General features: G+C 47.2%; 1 protein-coding gene across 6 annotated transcripts in view; it reads left to right on the forward strand.

Moving 5' to 3' along the window:
• PDE2A (phosphodiesterase 2A) overlaps positions 1 to 22,246 on the forward strand; it is a 394,356-nt gene that overhangs the window by 366,631 nt on the left and 5,479 nt on the right. For 5 of the 6 annotated variants that reach the window (XM_082219113.1, XM_082219115.1, XM_082219116.1 and 2 more), the window contains 13 exons: positions 1,845 to 2,022; positions 3,555 to 3,667; positions 4,557 to 4,634; positions 6,530 to 6,652; positions 7,320 to 7,390; positions 9,115 to 9,237; positions 10,165 to 10,252; positions 10,900 to 10,947; positions 11,552 to 11,626; positions 13,372 to 13,471; positions 15,185 to 15,297; positions 19,586 to 19,624; positions 21,510 to 21,616. In XM_082219113.1, coding sequence (XP_082075239.1) covers positions 1,845 to 2,022; positions 3,555 to 3,667; positions 4,557 to 4,634; positions 6,530 to 6,652; positions 7,320 to 7,390; positions 9,115 to 9,237; positions 10,165 to 10,252; positions 10,900 to 10,947; positions 11,552 to 11,626; positions 13,372 to 13,471; positions 15,185 to 15,297; positions 19,586 to 19,624; positions 21,510 to 21,616 — 1,256 coding nt within the window. Of the gene's footprint in view, positions 1 to 1,844; positions 2,023 to 3,554; positions 3,668 to 4,556; positions 4,635 to 6,529; positions 6,653 to 7,319; positions 7,391 to 9,114; positions 9,238 to 10,164; positions 10,253 to 10,899; positions 10,948 to 11,551; positions 11,627 to 13,371; positions 13,472 to 15,184; positions 15,298 to 19,585; positions 19,657 to 19,688; positions 19,892 to 21,509; positions 21,617 to 22,246 lie in introns of those variants that run through there. The other variant, XM_082219118.1, reaches the window with a different exon arrangement.

Genomic DNA, 22,246 nt, shown 5'->3' on the forward strand with positions numbered 1-22,246 from the left:
TTATTGCCAAATGCCAATGTGTTTGCATTATTAAGTTTTGTTATGAATAAAAAAATCATTTTAAGTTAGAGCTTAATAATTATTTCACTGTTAATATACTTCTTCTTAATTGTATTTCACTACTTCTTAATTGTATTTCAGTTGAACAATTACTTTGATAAAATACATGTTTTGTTATGTGCAAATGGCTTGAGATACCTATTAGGTCCATAAATGACCATATAACATATATTCAACACAACAAACAGTAACTATTTGTTGTTGACAAAGGACAGCTGGACATATAAAGGGCCCCATTACCTTCAGTAGCTGAGGGCCTCATCAAACTTAAATCTGGCCCTGGCCACTGGAAGGAAAGGGGGGGGCTACAGTGAGAGTAGGAGTGGAGAAATGGGGGTCATTTTTCTCCAGTTTCCCCCATTCTTTTTTCCAGGTTTTTAGGGACAAATTGAAGGGGGGGACAGGAAAAATGGGGAAGGGAAACCCCTCCCCTGAGTCTCTCCCCCCCCCCGCTTCATATATATCGGGTCTCCCAGATATGGTTGGATCAGAATTCCAACCATCCTCATCCCTGACCAGTGGCCACACTGGGACTACTGGGAGGTGGAAGGCAGCAGGTTAGACACCCCTGAACTAAAGGGATGGGGGTATAATTGTGGGCCCTATCTTATTTTTATCCTTGTAAGTTCTTTTAAACTGCTCTTAATATTTCGTTGCTTGGTTGTCTTGAGAATTTGGCACCGGTGTGGTTTTTAAGGCTCCAGGTATCTTTTGCCAAACTCAATTCCCATCCCTTCTCTTATTCTTACACCGTCTGAATCCGGAGAGATTATTGCAAACATGAAATAAAAAGAACTGGGAGAATTTGAATTCATTTTAAATCCCGGCATATTCAAGCCAAGCTTTTGGCAGTAACTGACCTTTGGGTGGAAGCTAGAAGTCAATTTTGCGCCAATGCTTTGGTGAAGGAAGCCTCCAATGGTTGGGAGAAAAATGGAAAGGAATTCTGGGCAGGAATTCTCCAAATTTTGGGTGGCTGCCAGAGCCTCAGTTGCCCCCTAACTTGAAAACCTCACTTGTGACTTTCGCTTTGGTGCAAAAGTAGGTGACATTTAGCATTAGCTGAAAGATAATAAGTCATATATTGCATGTTGCCAAAGACTTGGAGAACCCTGGTAAATTCTAAGCTATTTGGTGGGATTTTATCTTTGATACAGCAAATGCAGGCAGCCAGGACTCCCTCCCCACAGGGCAACATGAAATTTGGCTTTTCTGATGGTCTTAAGCAGTCTACCAGCCTAATGACAGAACTGCAGAGTTGGAAGAGACACCCAAGGGTCATCCAGTCCAACCCTCTGCAAAGCAGAAATCTTTTGCACAACGTGGGGCTCGAATCCACAAACCTAAGAGTCTCGTGCTCTACCGACTGATAACATTTTATTAGAAAATAATAATAAATGTTATCTTATTTAAGATATTTATCCCTTTAGATTTCAAGCAGATCCATTTTCAGTATCTTTTAATAGTCTGCTCCTGGTTAATATTACCTGTTTTCTGGATAAAACCACACTGATTTTTTTGAACGTCTGTTATTTTTATTCTATCAATTTCCCCCCTTCTCCTCCCAACCAGTTTGCGCTTCCATCTCCTCCTTTCCTTCCTGTTGAGGCAGAATGTCTGTTGTCTTCGACCCGAAGGCCGAGTATTAGCTGGCCTTCCTCTCAGTCCTCAACAAAGCCCTTCCAGTAACAAGGCTGGTTGGTGGCGGGTAGTTCCACACACACACACACACACGAGACTGTGGAGTAACCCCGCTTTCCTTCTGCTGTGGACTCCTTTCTCAGAGCCACGAATTCCGGATTCCGGCCGATCAGGGCATCGCGGGCCACGTGGCGACCACGGGGAAGATCCTCAACATCAAGGACGCCTATTCGCACCCGCTCTTCTACCGCGGAGTGGACGACAGCACCGGCTTTCGCACCCGGAACATCCTCTGCTTCCCCATCAAGGATGAGAACCAGGGTGAGTGTGCAGAAGAAGCGCAACGCCAGGTGTGTGCAATGCCCCACGCGGGTGAGGTGTTTGAGAAGCCCCTCGTGCCCCATCTTCCATGCTCCCCCAAGTGGGAGAAGGATCAACGTCCCTTCCCCCTTCGCCTCCACCTGGGCTCACCGACTTACTCGAGAGTAACTGACAGCTCCTTTGCCTCTGGACGTGCCAAGAAGAAGGCACATCATCAGAGCACCCTTTGGAAGGGAGAAAGAAAGAGAAACATAAGGAGAGCTTGCTGGATCATGCCAACAACATGCCAATTATGGGAAACCCGCAACCAGGATTTGAACACAAGATCCCTCTCCGCTCCTGCTCTTTTCCAGCAACTGGCATTCAGAAGCAGAGCCCTCCTGGCTGGTAGCAACTGATAGCCCTCTCCTCCTCCATGAATTTATCTAATCCACTCACTGCTGCCTCTGGTGGGAGAGAGTTCCATAGTCTAGCTATGCACTGCAATTGTGGGAATGTTCAGGGAGGCAAGAGAGGATATATTGTTTATTAATATTCTTCCTAATTTGTTCCAGCAAGTTCTATAATGCAGCAGAGTTTCACATTTTCCTTTTAAACGCACAGCAGATAGCTGGTTGCAGGCTTGTGTAAGCCTTTCACTATTAAGTTCCTGGTAAGTTCCCTTATAAGGGATGCGGGTGGCGCTGTGGGTTAAAGCACAGAGCCTAGTACTTGCCGATCAGAAGGTCGGCGGTTCGAATCCCCGTGACGGGGTGAGCTCCTGTTGCTCGGTCCCAGCTCCTGCCAACCTAGCAGTTCGAAAGCACATCAAAGTGCAAATAGATAAATAGGTACCACTCCAGCGGGAAGGTAAACGACGTTTCCTTTCACTGCTCTGGCTCGCCAGAAGCGGTTTAGTCATGCTGGCCGCATGATCGGGAAGCTGTACGCTGGCTCCCTCAGCCAATAAAGCAAGATGAGCGCCGCAACCCCAGAGTCGGCCATGAGTGGACCTAATGGTCAGGGGTCCCTTTACCTTTACCTAAGTTCCCTTATATCCCTCTTAAAAGAATAAACACGCCACAATCTTGTTTAAAGTATATAAAAGAAGTTTACTCACATCATCAGATCCCCGAAGGCAGACTTAGTTACATGTGGATCTATCCCATATGGGGATAATCCCGGTGTCTTCTGCTGGCTGAAAGTCAACAGAGCATCTCTAGCTAAAAAGCTGCTTCAACGATGGAGGAAGTCAAAGAGAGGAAAGAGGAAAAGAGAAAGAGTGTTGTGTGCCTCGTGCTTTTGTTACCTGGACAGGTAAAGCCACGCCCACCTCTAGTCACATGCAAAGGAAGTATTTTCCAGCCCAGGAGGAAACGGGAAGCTCCAACTGGCTGGACCAAACATCCCCTTGCATGTCCACTCTAGGAAAACAAGGGATGTTGTACTTGACTGCTATCTATGTATCACATCCCACAGCAATCGGGCGTGCTCCTTCTCCTGCCCATCAAATGCAAGAACTCACCTGTTGTCTTCTTCTCCTCTTCTTCCAGAGGTCATTGGAGTGGCTGAGCTGGTGAACAAAATCAACGGGCCTTGGTTCAGCAAGTTTGACGAGGATCTGGCCACCGCCTTCTCCATCTACTGCGGCATCAGCATCGCCCACGTAAGCAGGATTCTTTGGGTTCCCCTGGATCTTTTCTCCACCCCGGGTAGAGCTGTACACCTCCCTTGCACAGTGGGCCAGCCTTCTCCAACCTGGGGCTCTCCGGAAGCCTTTGATGCAGCTCCCACGACTGTGCCAGCTGAGAGGGCACCAGGTTGGGGAAGACTGCAACGGACCATATTCTTTCCAGGAAAGAGGGCGCAAAGCCAGCCGTCCTGCTGAAGATCACTAGATTTTGATCCATTAACACAGAGACGCGTTTCCATCCTATAAAAAGGTTTTTCAAGCTTTTACTTGCAGAGCTTTCTTCAGAAACAAAACAAAAGCACCCAAGAGACATCAAAAACATCCATACACTCAAGTAGGACCCTGGCAGAGACACATGCCCAACTGGCATGTTCTCTCCCTCTTGGTCGTTCATTCGGGAGCTTCAAAAGCTTTCTTCAGCCTGAACATCACAGCGACCTATGCCAACAGACATCGGCACACTTAGGGATTCGCAGAGTCTTCACAGCTTGCGTGACAGACCTCAGCAACTCAGCATTTTGGCTAATCTACTTTATTTACATATAAACACACACGGAGCACTGCAACATGGCTCCCTCTCTCTCTAGCATCAGACAGCAAAGAGAGAAAGAACAAAGGACTGTAGTCCCACTTCATGGAACACAGTAACGCAAACATCCTGTCTCCGTCACTTCCCACTCTGTGGAGTCAAAACATACACCGTCATGTGATAGACAACAATCCCATGACTGCAATCACGGAGCAGGAATTCTAACAGGGGGCACCACTGGAAGCCTTCATGGGTGCTTTGGCGCCCGTGGGCACTGGGTTGGCGACCCCTGCATTAACATATTTCCCCACCCCTTGTTTTCCTTCACTCCAGTCTCTGCTCTACAAGAAGGTCCACGAAGCCCAGTACAGGAGCCACCTGGCTAATGAGATGATGATGTACCATATGAAGGTAAGGCCAGCTTGCTTTCGCGTTGTGGAATCATAGAACTGTAGAGTTAGAAGGGACCCCGAGGGTCATCCAGTCCAACCCCCTGCAATGTAGGAATCTCAGCTCCAGAATCGCTGACAGGTGGCCATCCAACCTCTGTACAGAAATCTCGAATGAAGTCTACCACCTTGTGAGGGAGACCTTTGCACTGTTGAGCAGCTCTTACAGTCAGAAGGTTCTTCCTAATGTTCAGTTGCATTTCTGGTTCATTGAATCCATTGGTCCAAGTCCTTCCCTATGGAGCATCAGAAAACAAGCAGACTCCCTCTTGCTGCATCACCTTCCTCTTGGGGGCATGTGAGGGGGGTAGACCTGAGCTATCTCCAGCATCAATATACTGATAGCGTAGCTCAGTGGCAAAGCATCTGCTTAGCGTGCAGGAGGGTCTGAGTTCGAACCCAGGCAGCATCTTCAGGTATAATAATAATAATAATAATAATAATAATAATAATAATAATAATAATTTATTTATACCCCGCCCATCTGGCCGGGTTTCCCCAGCCACTCTGGCGGCTCCCAGCCAAATATTAAAAAAAAAATACAGCATTACACATAAAAACTTCCCTAAGCAGGGCTGCCTTCAGATGTCTTTTAAAAGTAAAATAGTTGCTTATTGCCTTGACATCTGGTGGGAGGGCGTTCCACAGGGCGGGCGCCACCACTGAGAAGGCCCTCTGCTTGGTTCCCTGTAACCTTACTTCTCGCAGCGAGGGAACCAAAAGAAGGCTCTCGGTGCTGGACCTCCGTTTAGGGCTTTAAAGGTCAGCACCGACACTTTGAATTGTGCTCGGAAACATACTGGGAGCCAATGCAAATCTCTCAGGACCGGTGTTATGTGGTCTCGGCAGCTGCCCCCAGTCACCAGTCTGGCTGCCGCATTCTGGATTAATTGCAGTTTCCGAGTACCTTCATAGTCACATAGAGCACATTGCAGTAGTCCAAGCGGGAGATAACCAGAGAATGCACCACTCTGGCAAGACAGTCTGTGGGCAGGGAGGGTCTCATCCTACGCACCAGATGGAGCTGGTAGACAGCTGCCCTGGATACAGAATTGACCTGCGCCTCCATGGACAGCTGTGAGTTCAAAATGTCTCCCAGGCTGTGCACCTGGTCCTTCAGGGGCACACTTACCCCATTCACGACCAGGGAGTCCCCCACACCTGCCCGCCTCCTGTCCCCCAAACACAGTACTTCTGTCTTGTCAGGATTCAACCTCAATCCATTAGCCACCATCCATCCTCCAACCGCCCAGGTAGGGCTGGGGATGACCTCGGAGAGTTAGAATCATAGGCTTGGAAGGGACCCCGTGGGGTCATCCAGTCCAACCCCCTGAAATGCAGGAATCTGCTGCCAGTCATACTAGGAAATACTTAGGTGGACAGACCATGGCTCTGACTCTGTGCCTGCCGGCTGCCTAGGTTCCTGTCATCCTATTTCAGCTTATGGCAGCCTCTGCTCACCTGACACCTTGCATTGTTGAACTACAACCCCCACCATGGCTGGGCCTGAGGGGAGTTGTGCTCCAACAAGCTCCAGCGGGCACCAGGTTGCCTATGTGTTGGTAAACAGGTAAATGAACATGCTAACACAAGTGACTTAGTGTTGGCAGTTTAGCTTAAAGTTGGGAATGTGGCCAGTTTGCAGGTACATCTTCATGTGGAGTCGAAAAGGGACTCCAATTGTCATCTAGCCTAACCCCCAGCAGTCTTGATCGTCACCATTTCTCCTCCTCAAAATAGCTTGTTCCACATAATAATAATAATAATAATAATAATAATAATAATAATAATAATAATAAATAAGGCGGCACCAGCTATTTTTCCTTTTGAAAAGCTAAGCGCTGCTTCGTCTTCCAGGTTTCAGATGATGAATACACCAAGCTCCTCGACGAAGGAATCATGCCCGTCTCAGAAATTGACCCAAACTTTGCCAAATTCACCTACACCCCGCGTTCCCTTCCGGAGGATGACACATCTATGGTGAGCATTGGCGGGCAGAGGAGAAATTCAGTTGGGTTTGCATTTTAATGAGAGATGTACCTATTTTGTACTTTCCAAAACAAGGCAAAACACAGGGATCCTTAGAAATCGGCTCCAGATTTTGTGAGGGAGATCTCCACCCCTACAGCATACGCCCTCTGTGCTTTCTTAGGCTGAGGGGAGTTGTAGTCCAAAGGTGGTGATGTAGTCGAAACCCCTGAGCCTTGGGCTTGCTGATCAGAAGGTTGGTGGTTCAAATATCTGCAACAGAGTGAGCTCCCATTGCTCTGTCCCAGCTTCTGCCAACCTAGCAGTTCAAAAGCATGCCAATGCAAGTAGATAAATAGGTACCACTCTGGCGGGAAGGTAAACGGCGTTTCCATACGCTCTGGTTTCCATCGTTGTCCCGTTGCACCAAAAGTGGTTTAGTCCTGCTGGCCACATGAAACCTGTCTGTGGACAAATGCCGGCTCCCCGCCTGAAAGCGAGATAAGCGCCGCAACCCCATAGTCACCTTTGACTGGACGTAACCGTCCAGGGGTCCTTTACCTTTTTACCTTTACCTCTTAGGCTGATGGAAGTTGTAGTCCAAAGGAGGGCATCAAGTTGGGATTGGCTGCTTCTGCACACCTCCTGAATGCTCTCTCTCTCTCTCTCTTCTCCACAGGCCATTCTGAGCATGTTGCAGGACATGAATTTTATCAGCAGCTACAAAATCAACCGCCAGACCCTTGTCAGGTAAGATGTCCAGAGGGCTGTCTTTTTTCTCTCTCCCTTTCATAGACTCACACATTAGAATCACAGAATTGTAGAGCTGGAAGGGACCCCTAAGGGTCATCTAGTCCAACCCTCTGCAATCTTTTTGCCCAACGTAAAGCTCGAACCCACAACCTCGAGATTAAGTATCTCATGCTCTGCCGACTGAGCTGTTGCTTGCACCCAGCTTTTCCCCCAGACTGGGACTCGAGGTGGCTTAAAACAAAACAACACAGATAAAATACAAAAGACCAGAAATGTATAAGATCTTTATTAAAAGGTAATTGAACTCAGTTAGCATCAAAAAACAGAAACAGCACAGTGCTATTCAAAGCACTTTCCTTAAAAACAAAAACCAGCCGGTTGCCAAAGACCTGCAGGCAGTGCCCGATTTACATATAAGCTAAACAAGCTATAGCTTAGGGCCCCACTCTCTTGGGGGCCCCCAAAAAAATTTAAAAAAAACAAACTGGATGCACATTTCCAAAATGTAAGATAAAAAACAAATAAAATAAAACCTACATACAGCAACAATGTTTTGTGTTGTGTAGGTTCCTGTGATGTAAGCAATGGGCCCCACCTCCTAGCCTGCTCCCTGAAATATCACTGGTTTGCTCCTTTCTATATATAGGGTGCCTACATTCTGCATGGACTGGCTGTAACAGTTACTTTGATAAAATACATATTTTGTTATGTGCAAATGACTTTAGATACCTATTCGGTCCATGAATTACCATCTAGCATATAAGCCACAACCTTGGAACTGCAGAAGGGGCAAGGGTCTCTCCAGGGCTGTCTTAAGCAGATCCGCCTGGCGGCCCCCACCCCGGTTGCCCAGTCCCAGGCATGCAGGAGGATGGAGCCGGCCAGACACCTCAGCGTCTCGCTGGCTCGGTTGCCTCCGAACTCGCGGCAGAAGAGCCCGCTGCGGCACTCCAACCGATGGTCAGGCTCTTCCCCAGACTCAACTCTCGGCCCCGGGTCTCTCCCCAGTGGCTGCCTCTCCACTCTCCAGCCCGCCACTGGGAGGAGGAAGGCTGGGGCTTGCCCAGCCCCTGGGTTGCAAAGGAGAGCGCCCAAACCAAACGCCCCAAACTGGCTGTGCAGACTCAGTTATTTGGAAAGAGCAGTTTAAGGGGTGCCCACTTTTAAAGGAACAACGGTCTTGCAAATGGCTAGGTTTCACCCGCCGAGCTTTTTAGAGTGCCGCATAATTTTCACTCCAGACTTATCACCATTATTACAAATGTATAAATGTATAAATTCATTATACATTTAAATCCCGCACGCTTCCTCAGAAGGAGCCAAGGGCAGCACAAAATTGGTATTTCAGTGTGGCAGCACCTGCACTTTGCAGCTCCCTGTTGATTGATATCAGAGCCTTTTGCTGTTGTATTTTCAGCATTGGCTAAAAAAAACCACACCTTTTTGTTTAAGAATGCCTACCCAGACATGTGCATCTGACATGTATATTAATATGCAACTTTATTTTATCGTGAATATTTTGAGGGTGGGGGGAGGAATAGACTAACTTTGGTTTTTTTAATGTTTGAATGGATCCTGAATTTTAATGTATATTGAATGTACACTACTTAGTAGTTGGCTTCTTGTTATGACCAAACGGAGTGCTAAATCTATTCAATGAAAATGAAAATAGCCAGTGTCATTCTCACCAATGGGCTTCTTTCGGTGGGGTTTCTTAACAGGTTCTGCCTGATGGTGAAAAAGGGATACAGGGACCCTCCATACCACAACTGGACCCATGCCTTCTCGGTCTCCCACTTCTGCTACCTGCTCTACAAAAATCTGGAGCTGGTCAATTACTTGGAGTAGGTGGACGATGCTTTGCTCGCCAAAGGGAGGGGGGCCGAGTTTACGCCAGGGATCAGCCGCAGAGCACATGGAGGCAGGGACAGGGGAGGGTGTCCTGGTGATCTGGAGCTTGGTGGGGTATCTTCTTCTTTGGCGATCACTCTTGACCGAGTAAGATTGTCTTCCATAAACACGGTTTTAACAGTGAGTCCGTAAGTGATTGTGGAGGCCAATTCTGGACCCACACGTCCTTCCACAGTGGGGACATGGGTTTCCAGGCGGGAGTTGATCACAGTGTGGATTTGCCAAGCATGCCTTCTTCTTAGCGCGTTTCTCCCTTGCGTCCTGAGTTTGAGTGTCTTCAAAGCCCATAACACCTTTGGTCAAGGCTGTTCTCCAACTGGAGCGCTCACAGCCCAGTGTTTCCCAATTGTTGGTGTTTATACTACATTTTTTTAGATTTGCCTTGAGACAGTCTTTAAACTTTTTTGGTTGATCACCAGCATTATGCTTTCCATTTTTAAGTTCAGAATAGAGGGGTTGCTTTGGAAGACGATCATCAGGCATCCACACAACAGGACCAGTCATGGGGCTCAAACCCATAACCCTGAAATTAAGAATCTCAAGCTCTACCAGCTGAGCTAAGGACCCACATCCTGACTCCGGATCCAATACTGACCTCTTGCTCCCCTGTTCCCTGGCTACTTTCCAAGGTCCCCTCCCCCTCTGCTTTAAGAAAATGAAATACTTCGGATCTGAGGGTGTGCTTGGTTGGCAGGGGGGGCACCAGGTTGGGGAGGCTGAGTGAAGATGCCACCTCCAACTCCCTTGGGGCTGGTTTGCATATGGGATGCCTCCTCTACTGCCAAATTTGGGAGCAGCCCAGGCATCTCAGAGCCCTTCCGCAGCTCATACGTGGTTTTTCCTTTCTTTCTCTTCAACAGGGACATCGAAATCTTTGCTTTGTTCATCTCCTGCATGTGCCACGACCTGGACCACAGAGGCACCAACAACTCCTTCCAGGTGGCTTCGGTACGATTTTTTATTTATTTATTCCGCATTACGGTTTATATATATGTCACCTTTTAGCCCAAAAGGCTCCCGAGAACAAACGTACAAATGGAGAATAACAACGCAGAAGGCGCCAATTCAAAATGTTTCTGCAGTCTTTCCAAACCAAACACGCCTGTGTCCCTGCCGAAAAGAACATTCCTTGCAACACTGTGAAGGGGCAAAAATATTCAAGCAGAACCTATCTTCGAGATAGTGGGACGCGGGTGGAGCTGTGGGTAAAACCTCAGTGCCTAGGACTTGCCGATCGTATGGTCGGCGGTTCAAATCCCCGTGGCGGGGTGAGCTCCTGTCTTTTGGTCCCAGCTCCTGCCCACCTAGCAGTTCGAAAGCACCCCCAAGTGCAAGTAGATAAATAGGTACCGCTTTATAGCGGGAAGGTAAACGGCGTTTCCGTGTGCGGCGCTGGTGCTGGCTTGCCAGATGCCGCTTAGTCACGCTGGCCACGTGACCCGGAAGTGTCTCCGGACAGCGCTGGCCCCCGGCCTCTAGAGTGAGATGGGCGCACAACCCTAGAGTCGGACACGACTGGCCCGTACGGGCAGGGGTACCTTTACCTTTTTACCTTGGGTTCCCTGACTTGACGTCTCTTTATTTTCTCTTTTCAGAAATCTGTCTTGGCTGCCCTGTACAGCTCAGAAGGCTCAGTGATGGAGGTAAAACTATTACAGATATTAATATCGTGCAGTTTGAAGTGGCTGGATGCATGAAAACTGGCTCCTTCTTCTTGAAAATAAAAGTGTTGAGGTTCCTGCCCCCTAGAGCAGCAGAAAGCAAGCTGGCTGCATCTTTTAAAACAACAACAGCAACTTATTATTTATACCCCACCCATCTGGCTGAGTTTCCCCAGACACTCTGGGCGGCTTCCAACAAAATATTAAAATACGGTAGTCCGTCAAGCATTTAAAGCTTCCCTAAACAGAGCTGCCTTCAGATGTCTTCTAAAAATCTGGTAGTTGTTTTTCTCTTTGACATTTTGTGGGAGGGCATTCCACAGGGAGGGCGCTACCACCAAGAAGGCCCTCTGCCTGATTCCCTGTAACTTGGCTTCTCTCAGTGAGGGAACTGCCAGAAGGTCCTCGGCGCTGGACCTCAGTGTCCGGGCAAAACAATGTGGGTGGAGACGCTCCGTCAAACAAAAATATCTTCAGTAGGCGCCTAAACCCCATGATGCGGGGCGCCTGTCTAATTTCAGCTGGCAACTGATTCTAGAGGGCTGGAACCGGGACACTAAAAGGGTGTGTTTTTCTCTCTGCACAGAGGCACCATTTTGCTCAGGCCATCGCCATCTTAAACACCCACGGCTGCAACATCTTTGATCATTTCTCTCGGAAGGTGAGTCAGAAGAGGGTCAGCAGTTCCCGGGGTCTCACAGCAAAAAGCATTGATGGTTAAAGCCAGTCATTTCTCGACACTCTGTCATCTCCAACCTGGTGCACTCGGCAGCTGACATAATTTCAGGAGGGTATCATATAGAATTGAAAAGTTGGAAGGGACCAGGAATCACAGCTAAAGCATCCTTAAGAGATGTCCACCCACATCCTGACTCCAAGGAAGGAGACTCCACCGCCTTCCAGGGAAGTCCGTCCCACGGTCAAATGGCTCTCGCGGCCAGAAAGTTCTTCCTAATATTTGGTCGGAATCGCCTTCCTTGTGACTCAAAGCCATGGAGCAGAAGCGTGTTCCATCTTCCATGCCACAGCCCCTAAGATATCTGAAGATGCCTCTTCTATCATCACCTCTCAGTCTTCCTGTCTGTGATTCCTTGGAAAAGAAGAAGAAGAGGTTGGATTTGATATCCTGCCTTTCACTCCCTTTAAGGAGTCTCAAAGCGGCTCACATTCTCCTTTCCCTTCCTCCCCCACAATAAACACTCTGTGAGGTGAGTGGGGCTGAGAGACTTCACAGAAGTGTGACTGGCCAAAGGTCACCCAGCAGCTGCAGGTGGAGGGGCAGGGAATCGAACCTGGTTCACCAGATTACGAGTCCACTGCTCTTAACCACTACACCACACTGGCTGTTCTCCAATTGGAGTGCTCGCAGGCCAGTGTTTCCCAATTGTTGGTGTTTATACAGTGGTGCCTCGCAAGACAAAAAGAATCCGTTCTCTGTGATTCTCTTCGTCTAGCGGTTTTTTTGTCTTGCGAAGCAAGCCCATTGACGGATTAGAGGAATAGCGCTATTAGCGCTATTAGCGGCTTTTAGAGGCTTTTAGCGGCTTTTAGCGGCTTATCTGCTGATCGGATCAGCTGATAAGCGGCTTAGCGGCTTAGAAAAAGGGGGGAAGGGGAAAAAACCCGCAGGAACTCGCAAGACATTTTCGTCTTGCGAAGCAAGCCCATAGGAGATTCGTTTTGCGAAGCACCTCCAAAACGGAAAACTCTTTCGTCTAGCGAGTTTTCCGTCTTGCGAGGCATTCATCTTGCAGGGCACCACTGTACTACATTTTTTTGAATTTGCCTTGAGAGAGCCTTTGAACCTCTATTCCATTTTTAAGTTCGGAATAGAGTAGTTGCTTTGGAAGACGATCATCAGGCATCCGCACAACACGACCAGTCCAACAAAGTAGATGTTGAAGAATCATCTCTTCAACACTGGTGATCTTTGCTTCTTCCAGTACACTGGTATTCGTTCGCCTGTCTTCCCAAGTGATGTGTAGAAATTTCCAGAGGCAGCAGACAGCAAAAGGCATCTAGAGTAAGAATAAGCAAGAGCAAGAAGTGTGCATGCACACGAAAGCTTATACCAAGAACTAACTTAGTTGGTCTTTAAGGTGCTACAGGAAGGAATTTTTTTATTTTGACTATGGCAGACCAACACGGCTACCCATCTGTAACAAGAGCAAGAGAGTAAGGGGAAGATGGCTGCGTGACTAGCGCCTTTATAGGGTCTCCCAGGGTCACATCCATCTACCTGGTCACGCGCAGGGGGAGGATGCTCTGGACCAGGTGTGACAGGAAGTCCTCTTGGCTGGAGCAACATTCCCCCCTGTGTGTCCACTCTGGGCAAACAGGGAATGTTGTACTTGACTGCTTTGGTGATGTTACACCCCACAACTTCCAGTCTTATTGCCCCAATAGGATTACCAAAGGATGCTGGACTTGATGAGAGACATTATCCTGGCTACAGACCTTGCTCACCATTTGAGGATCTTCAAAGACCTCCAGAAAATGGCAGAAGGTAACCAGGGGTCCACCAGGTGGAGCCAGATGTGAAGGGCATGGCCACCAGATTTCTAAAGTTGGAAGGGAGTCTCCCTACATAAAAGCTACAAACTCACACACACAAACAACTTCTTCCTGTCTTATGTCAAGGAAACAGAACCCGGGGCTGGGATCTGTTGGCTTTCTTGTGTTGAAGTATCTTCCGCGAATACACAATTCAGTCTAGCCCACAGGAAATATTAGGTATGAACCATAGAAGAAGTTAACCTGGGTTTCCAGTAACACGCAAAAACTTAAAAGACTCTGCTCTCTCCACCTTCGTCTTTTCAGACACATCCCTAGGGGCACGAGAGCTAGAAAGAAAACAAAGGCAAAGTCCTAAAGAAACCAGATTTTGAAGCACCAAATCATGGAATAAAAAAAAAATTGTAGAGTTGGAAGGGACCCTAAGGGTCATCTAGCCCAACCCCCTGCAATGCAGGAATATTTCACCCAATGTGGCGCTTGAACCCACAACCTTGGGATTCAGAGTCTCGTGCTATGAATAGTATTATTTATTACCTGCCCTTCGTGCTAAGGACCTGGGGCAGGTTGCAGCAATTTGAAATACAACATTAAAAACCATTTATTGAAAGAAAAGAGAAAAAAATCACAAAAGAATCTAATAAAAATAACATCTAATCGGAAGTAACAAAAGTTCATACAACGGCTTATATTTTCTTTAGATTTCCAGTCTTTCTGCATTACAAATCTTTATGGCCCTCTTCCCAAAAGTGATTACTTTTCCCATGTCGTGGGACGGAGAATTGAAAGGGACCCGGGGTCAACTAGTCCAACCCCAATGCAAGACCAGGTCCCATGTTTCTGACAATAGGGGCTTATATTTAATAAAGTCAGGTGGCACCTGTTCGGCTTGAGAAGCTGCTTTCTTTCTGTGGCCCAAATACTTATTTTTACCCAGTTCTGTTTTTGTGGGGGGTGGGGATTCAATCACAGGCAATGGAGTGTGATTCTGAATCCCTTACGATACGATAATCTTTATTGTCATTGTCCCATACAGAACAACGAAATTGAAAAATCTACATAAGACATTCAAAAACCAACCAGCCTACTATCCCAGCTATCCCAACCTGGTTAGCCCCCTAAAAACTCTGATACTTCCATAATTAAATACAATATACTCCCATAGAGACTACCTTAAAAGGTAAAGGTAAAGGGACCTCTGACCATTAGGTCCAGTTGTGGCCGACTCTGGGGTTGCGGCCCTCATCTTGCTTTATTGGCCGAGGGAGCCGGCATACAGCTTCCGGGTCATGTGGCCAGCATGACTAAGCCGCGTCTGGCGAACCAGAGCAGCACACGGAAACGCCGTTTACCTTCCCGCCGGAGCGGTACCTATTTATCTACTTGCACTTTGACGTGCTTTGGAACTGCTAGTGGGCAGGAGCAGGGACCCAGCAATGGGAGCTCACGGATTCGAACCACCGACCTTCTGATCAGCAAGTCCTAGGCTCTGTGGCTTAACCCACAGCGCCACCCGCGTCCCTGAGACTACCTTACAGTGCATTTAAAACCAAGGTGTGATTCTCCTAAGGGCTATGGGGGGGGGATAGAACAGAGACTCCACACCTTCCAGGCCTCGTTTCTTTGGGGAGAGGGTCTCGCTGGCCTTGTGCTGTCTCTGCGGAGTCCAAAAAAGGAGACCTCCTCCATCTCTCGCCCCTTCCAGTTGGCTACGACCCCAAAAACAAGCAGCACCACAGCCTCCTGCTCTGCCTCCTCATGACCTCATGCGACCTCTCGGACCAGACCAAAGGCTGGAAGACCACCCGCAAGATCGCGGTGAGTGTGGGAATCTGTAGAGTTGGAAGGGGGGCCCAGAGTCATCCAGTCCAGCCCCCTGAAATGCAGGAATCTCAACCACATCATACATGACAAGGTGGCCTTCTCACCTCTGCATCCACATGAGGAATGGTCGCCACCTCCAGGGTTTTTCCAGTTCTGGGGAAAGGCGAGTCAGAGGTGCGTAAAATCACGTGTGGCATGTCGGGAACAGAAAGGTTTTTCTGCCTCTCAGGCATAGGCAAACTCGGCCCTCCCAATGTTCTTGGGACTACAACTCCCATCATCCTTAGCTAACAGGACCAGTGGTCAGGGATGATGGGAGTTGGAGTCCCAAAATATCGGGAGGGCCGAGTTTGCCTCTGCCTGCACAAGAACTCAGGGAATGTTGGAAGATTCAGGAATTCTTTCTGTATTTTTTGTGGTATTTTATGCATTGTGACTTGCCAATATTCCTATTGATTATAATTTATTGGAATTGTTAAGTGTAAACTGTTTCATTGTTATTTGCCGATATGTCATTTTGCTGCTTACTATTATGTTCTAATGGATTATTGAATATTGATTTGTTTGATATGTTGTTTATTTTAAAGTTATTGTAGCTTTTTTGTACAATGGTAGCTTGGTTCTCAAACTTAATCCCTTCTGGAAATCCATTCCAAAACCAAAGCGTTCCTTTAAAAAAAAATATTTTTTATTAACCGACCACTCAAATCAAATCAAATCAAATCACATCACATCACATAAATTCCGAATTACAAAGCCGAATTTTAAATTTTTGTTGAGGGGACCCATATTTCAAGTTCCGAAGGGGGATTCCGATCATCTTCTTGCTACTGCGTTAATATCCAAATCAGTCCAAATAAAGTTCATAATTCTATCCAGTCTTATCTTGCTGTTTCCACATCTCATCTTGTTCGTATATTTTTTTTATTTTTTTATTTATGATCTCTTCTGATAATCTCCTTAAGCAGATAAACACCAATTATAATCCTGTGTGAATTTTTCTGTTCGTCCAATCCTCATATCAAGATGGTTTCCATATATCATCGCTTTCATAAATAACATTGCTCTTTCCATCATTAATCTCGCAAAACTGTCGCTCTTAAGTCCCTCTGAGGAGTCTCACCCACAATATAAAAACAGCTCTATTTCTCCTCCCAGACTTAAGTCCTCCGACAGAACTTGCCAACATGGCGACGGTATTTTTAACTGCGTCATTCCAAAGCTCTTATACTTTGCACGATCTTCTTAAAACTTGCTTTGGTTAGAAAATTTATCTCCACACAGTCATAAATCCACAGCTTAAGTCATTAAAATGACATTTCTGACTTGTGTGTGTGGGGGGGGATTCTTGGTTAATCACATAGAGGGGAAAAGGGAAAGTTTCCCCCCCTCCCCCATCCAGTCCCTTTGCCATACCGAGCCTTGGCGTATCTTCTCATGATTTTTCTTGTTCCTCCGACCCGTCTTGTTTATCAGAGATCTCTTCAGTTGGCAGTCTTTACTCCCCCTTCTTCCTTGAAATATGTGCATTCGCTTCCTCCTAATTGTTTCTTTTGAAGTTCTTGCAGCTAGAGGCACGGATCAGAGACAGCGTCCAGGAGCGCCGAGATCCACAGGAGGGCATTCTGCCTAGTGCCCCCATCCTCACAAATTCAGGGGTGGTATAGGGCACAGCAGGCAAGGGCAGCCCCCCCACAACCTGGGGGGGTAAGGGAGGCTATTTACTCCCATCACAGCCTCCTAATTACCTTGGACATAAATCTGACATCAAGAATCACAAAACAGAGAAACCAGTAGGAGAACACTTCAATCTCCCAGGACATTCTATACAAGATCTCAAAGTAGCTGTTTTACTACAAAGGAATTTCAGAAATAGACTGGAAAGAGAAGCTGCTGAATTGCAACTCATTACCAAACTTAAAACCATGGAGAGACCTGGTCTGAACAAAGACATTGGATTCTTATCTCATTATACATGACTAAGCCATTTTTCACCTTCTCACCCCTTGCCTTTTCCTGTAAGACCTATTACAGTCGTTAAGAGTCGTCAACAGGCTCATCTCAGCTATCTCCCAATCTCCCATTCCCACCACCCTTCTGAGTAATACCCCTCCCCACCTTCTCACTATATAGAAGGATTTGGCAACTTCTGTTTCAGTGTATCTGAAGAAGTGTGCATGCACACAAAAGCTCATACCAAGAACTAACTTAGTTGGTCTTTAAGGTGCTACTGGAAGGAATTTTTTTATTTATCCTAATTACCTCGTGTGGGTCGGAGAGATGTTATCGTCAGCCATCTTCCGATACGCCCCTAGTGGCCCCTAAAACCAAAGCGTTCCAAAACCAAGGCGCGTTCCCATAGAAAGTAATGCAAAGTGAATTAATCCATTCCAGACTTTTAAAAACAACCCCTAAAGCAGCAATTTAACATGAATTTTACTACCTAATGAGACCACTGATCCATAAAATGAAAGCAATAATGTACGATAACGTTAAAGGGACCCCTGACCATTAGGTCCAGTCGTGGACGACTCTGGGGTTGTGGCGCTCATCTCACTTTGTTGGCCAAGAAAATAAATAAGACAGTATTGTAGATGATAAAAGTGAAAAATTATTTTTTCCCCTTCCCTGCACTGATGATAGTCATTGTTTGGATGGAGGGCTTTTATCCATTTCCGCAGTCACACAATCAATCAGTAGCTGAACTGGGTTCCACACAGTCACAAAAATAAATTAACTGAAAAAGCCTGAAAAACAAAAACGTAAAATAAATAGCAAAAACAAAAGCGCCAAACTTAATCCGTTCCAGAACTCCATTTGACTTCCAAAATGTTCGAAAACCAAGGCGCAGCTTCTGATTGGTGCAGGCGCCCCGGAAACAATAGCCAACAGCCGCAGCGGACGTTCGGCTTCCAAAAATTGTTCGAAAACCGGAACACTTACTTTGGGTTTCCGGAGTTTGAGAACCAAAGCATTTGTACCACTGTATTGTTATTAGGTGTGTGTTCTTTGCTGCCCATTTTGTTGTTGCTTTTTGCAGCTTGTAAACCGCCTCGTGCGTATCAATATAGAAAGGCGGTGTGCAAATTAAAAGCAAAATGATGCCTGTGGAACTCCCTGCCACAGGAAGCCGCCGTGATAGCCACCACCGTGGAAAGCTTTAAAAGAAGATTAAACATTTTATTGAAGGAGAACCAGGCTGCGGGTGGCTGCAAGCCATGAGAGAGGCTATGCTCTGCCTCTACAGTCAGAGGCAGTCGTACTTTAATTTTGCTGTTTAACTTATTTGTGCTGGCAGGCACAGAAGAGGGTAGGGTGCTGTTGGACTGCGAGTTTCCCACAGACATCTGGGTGCCTGTTTCTCTATGCCTAGAAAAGCTTTACTTGTTGCACTGCTGCCAGGAGGTTAGAAAAGGAGTTACGCCAATTGCTTAGGGATCCTTGGATATTGTTTGAACCATATTGACACTCTACTACTAGCCTGAATTTTGCATGCAGAATGTGCCAGCTTAAATCACGGCGTCTCTGTTTTTAAAAGGCTATTGGGTGGTAGGGCAAGGGAAAATTTCTCAGTGATGGCTCCAACCTGGTGGAATGCTCTGTCCCAGGAGACCAGGGCCCTGCAGGATTTCACTTCCTTCCTCAGGGCCTGTAAGACAGAGCTATTCCGCCTGGCTTTCAATTTAAACTTAGCCTGATCTTTTATCCCCCTTCCTTCCCTCCCCCTCCTCTTTTTATAGAGATTCCCCGCTCTGGGATCCCACAGCTAATTCTCCCCTGGTCTCCTCACTGGCCCAAATAGGACTAATTTAGCCAGCTAGCCCTGGGGATCATCGAATGTTTATTGGATGGATTTCCCCCCCTAAATTGATTTTTGAATCCTGAATTTATTGTTATTCATGTTTTATACTGTATTTTATGCTGCTTTCTGTTGCATGAATTAAGTGTTTTAAATTTGTTGTTAGCCGCCCTGGGCCCAGTTTTCTGAACTGGGAAGGGTGGGGTATAAATAAAAATTTTGTATTATTATTATTATTATTATTATTATTATTATTATTAAAAAACCCTTCCCAAGACTCTGGGGCTCCACTGCCAGGCAGAGGAAACAGTTGTGGGTAGCGCATACCAATACTCAGAGTCAGAGGCTGAAATTTGGGCAAACAGTCGGGGGCACATACCGCCAAGGGTGCTGGCTCGTCTGACCAGGGAAGAAGGTGGCCAGATGACTTCACGTTGAGGAAATTAATTAAAACTTGCCTAAACCGTGACTTTTGCTTTCCAGGAGTTGATCTACAAGGAGTTCTTCTCCCAAGGAGATCTGGTACGTAAAAAAACTCTCCTGAGACAACGCATGTACACCTCTCTCTCTCTCCCCCCCCCATAAGCCCCTTGCCCAGATCCTTGCTGACCCCTTACCAGGCCTGACAGAGCTAGAAACGGTGGTTGGGAGGTCTGCCTTGTAGAAAGATCATCGGGTGCTCTGGGAAAATCAGATTTCCCAGGGTGCCCAGGATCTTGCTAAACCTCATCCAAGCTGTCAAGGAGAGAGGGAGAGTGTGCTGAGGAAGAAACCTTCTTCCCTGCTTCCACTTTTCCTGCTGCTGCTGCAGATCCCAGATCTCCCTCGTAGAAGGAACATCGGGTGCCCTGGGAAAATCAGATTTCCCAGGGTGCCCGGGATCTTAGCATAATCTAAGCTGACAAGGAGAGACGGAGAGAAGACCTTGCCTGCTCCCACTTCTCCTGCTGCTGCTGCAGATCCTAGATGGGTAAACGAGAGGGAAAGAATTAGATGACAATCTGAACCAGGAGAGAACTTTTGGGTCCTCCTGCACCTCTCCAGTTGGAGGTTTTCTGAGTTGCAAAGGTTTGGATTCCAAACCAGGCAACCAGGAGTCTTGGCACCACCAGAGGCACCTCTCTGGCTCTGCATTGCAACATTAAACTCCTGATTCAACACTGGGTGATGGCAGATCTTTCTCTGCCTCTGAGCTTGTATTCGTTCCAGGAAGTTTAACTTTCAGGGTTTTGTAAGTACGTTTCCAAGCACAATACAGAGTTGGTGCTGACCTTTAAAGCCCTAAACGGCCTCTGTCCAGTATATCCAAAAGAGCGTCTCCATCCCCATCGTCCAGCCTGGACGCTGAGGTCCAGCTCCGAGGGCCTTCTGGCAGTTCCCTCCCTGCCAGAAGCGAGGTTACAGGGAACCAGGCAGAAGGCCTTCTCGGTGGTGGCACCCGCCCTGTGGAATGCCATCCCATCAGATGTCCAGGCAATAAGCAACTATTTTACTTTTAAAAGACAACTGAAAGGCCCTGTTTAGGGAAGTTTTTAATGTCTGGTGCTGTATTGTTTTTAATATTCGGTTGGAAGCTGCCCAGAGTGGCTGGGGAAACCCAGCCAGATGAGCGGGGTATAAATAATAAATTATTTTTGTTGTTGTTACAAACTTCTCAGAGACATTTGGTTACAGAGCAGTATGTACAGCCTTAGATTTTCCACAGACGGTGAAATTAGAGACATCATTTCACTCGCAGGAGATGCTTATCTGCAGCATTTTTTGAAGACCGTGTTGCTGAGGCAGGGCTCTCTTCTCCTTAGACAAAATCCCCCCCAACTTGGGATTTGTATGAATGTAGTTAAGCACATCCAGGGCATTTGATGAGTTACGATCTCAACTCATCCATGCTCACAAGAGTGCTCCTGTATTGCAGCATCACATGGAAACATTGCAATGATGTCTCCACATTCAAAAACGACTGAGAATTATCTCCAGCTCTGGGCTGGATTTGGAAACATCGGAGAGTCACAGAATTCTAGAGTTGGGTGGGACCTCAGGGGTCATCTAGCCCAACCCGCTGCAACGCAGGAATCATGGCTAATGCATCCCGGACAGATGGACATCTAAGCTCTGCTTAAAAACCTCCAATGAAGGAGACTTTATGGTCTTCCAAGAGAGTCCGTTGATTCTTCCGTGGTGCAAGAAAAGGGAGCTTTTTGCCATCCAGTTGTCGCTGGACTACAACTTCCATTCTGGCCGGGGCTGATGGGTGCTAGGGTTCAACAAATGGAGGGCAGTAGGCTCTCTGTTTCTCCCCAAGAGTGTGGAAAGTTAGGTGGGGGTCATTCCTCAGCTCTCTGGGCTCACAGGAAAGCAGGGAAGTGAGCTGTGCCTTGTCGACTTGAACAACCCGATTTCTCTGCAGGAGAAGGCCATGGGCAACCGGCCGATGGAGATGATGGACCGGGAAAAAGCCTACATCCCGGAGCTGCAGATCAGCTTCATGGAGCACATTGCCATGCCCATCTACAAGTGAGTGCTTGGGGGGGCGGGAGAGGATTGTGGAGGGAGGGGGCTGCAATCTGGAGTAAAGCTCTGTCTGGCCACAGTGGTTATCTCTGCGGGATCTGATTTCTTTCCGCAGGTGCTTGTAAGACAGAGTTGTTCCACCTGGCCTTTGGCTTGGAATCCACTTGATTCCCTCTCCCTCTTTCCTTTCTCCTTCTGTGATGGAACTCCTATTTGGGGACTTCCCTGGCTTTTTTCTGGCCCATGTAGGACCAGTCTGGATAGTTGGCCTTGGTGAAGATTTGACATTTTCATCCCCAAAAAGTTTTTGATTTGAGTTTCTGCTGAAATGAGGCTGCATTTTAATCTTGTTTTTAAGTTGTATTTCAATCAATTTGTTTTTATATCGGGTGTTAGCCACCCTGAGCCTGGTCTTGCCTGGGGAGGGCGGGGTATAAATAAAATTTATTATTACAGTGGTACCTCGGGATGCGAATGGGATCCATTCCAGAACCCCATTCACCTCCTGAAGCAAACGCAACCCGCGTCTGCGCGCGTGTCGGTCGCGTTTCGCCGCTTCCGTGCATACGCATGATGTCATTTTGAGCGCAACCCAAAAATACTTAACTTGAAGCACATTTATCCCGAGGTATG

The sequence above is a fragment of the Podarcis vaucheri genome, assembly GCF_965113315.1.
Source record: "Podarcis vaucheri genome assembly, chromosome: 4".
Taxonomy (NCBI): domain Eukaryota; kingdom Metazoa; phylum Chordata; class Lepidosauria; order Squamata; family Lacertidae; genus Podarcis; species Podarcis vaucheri.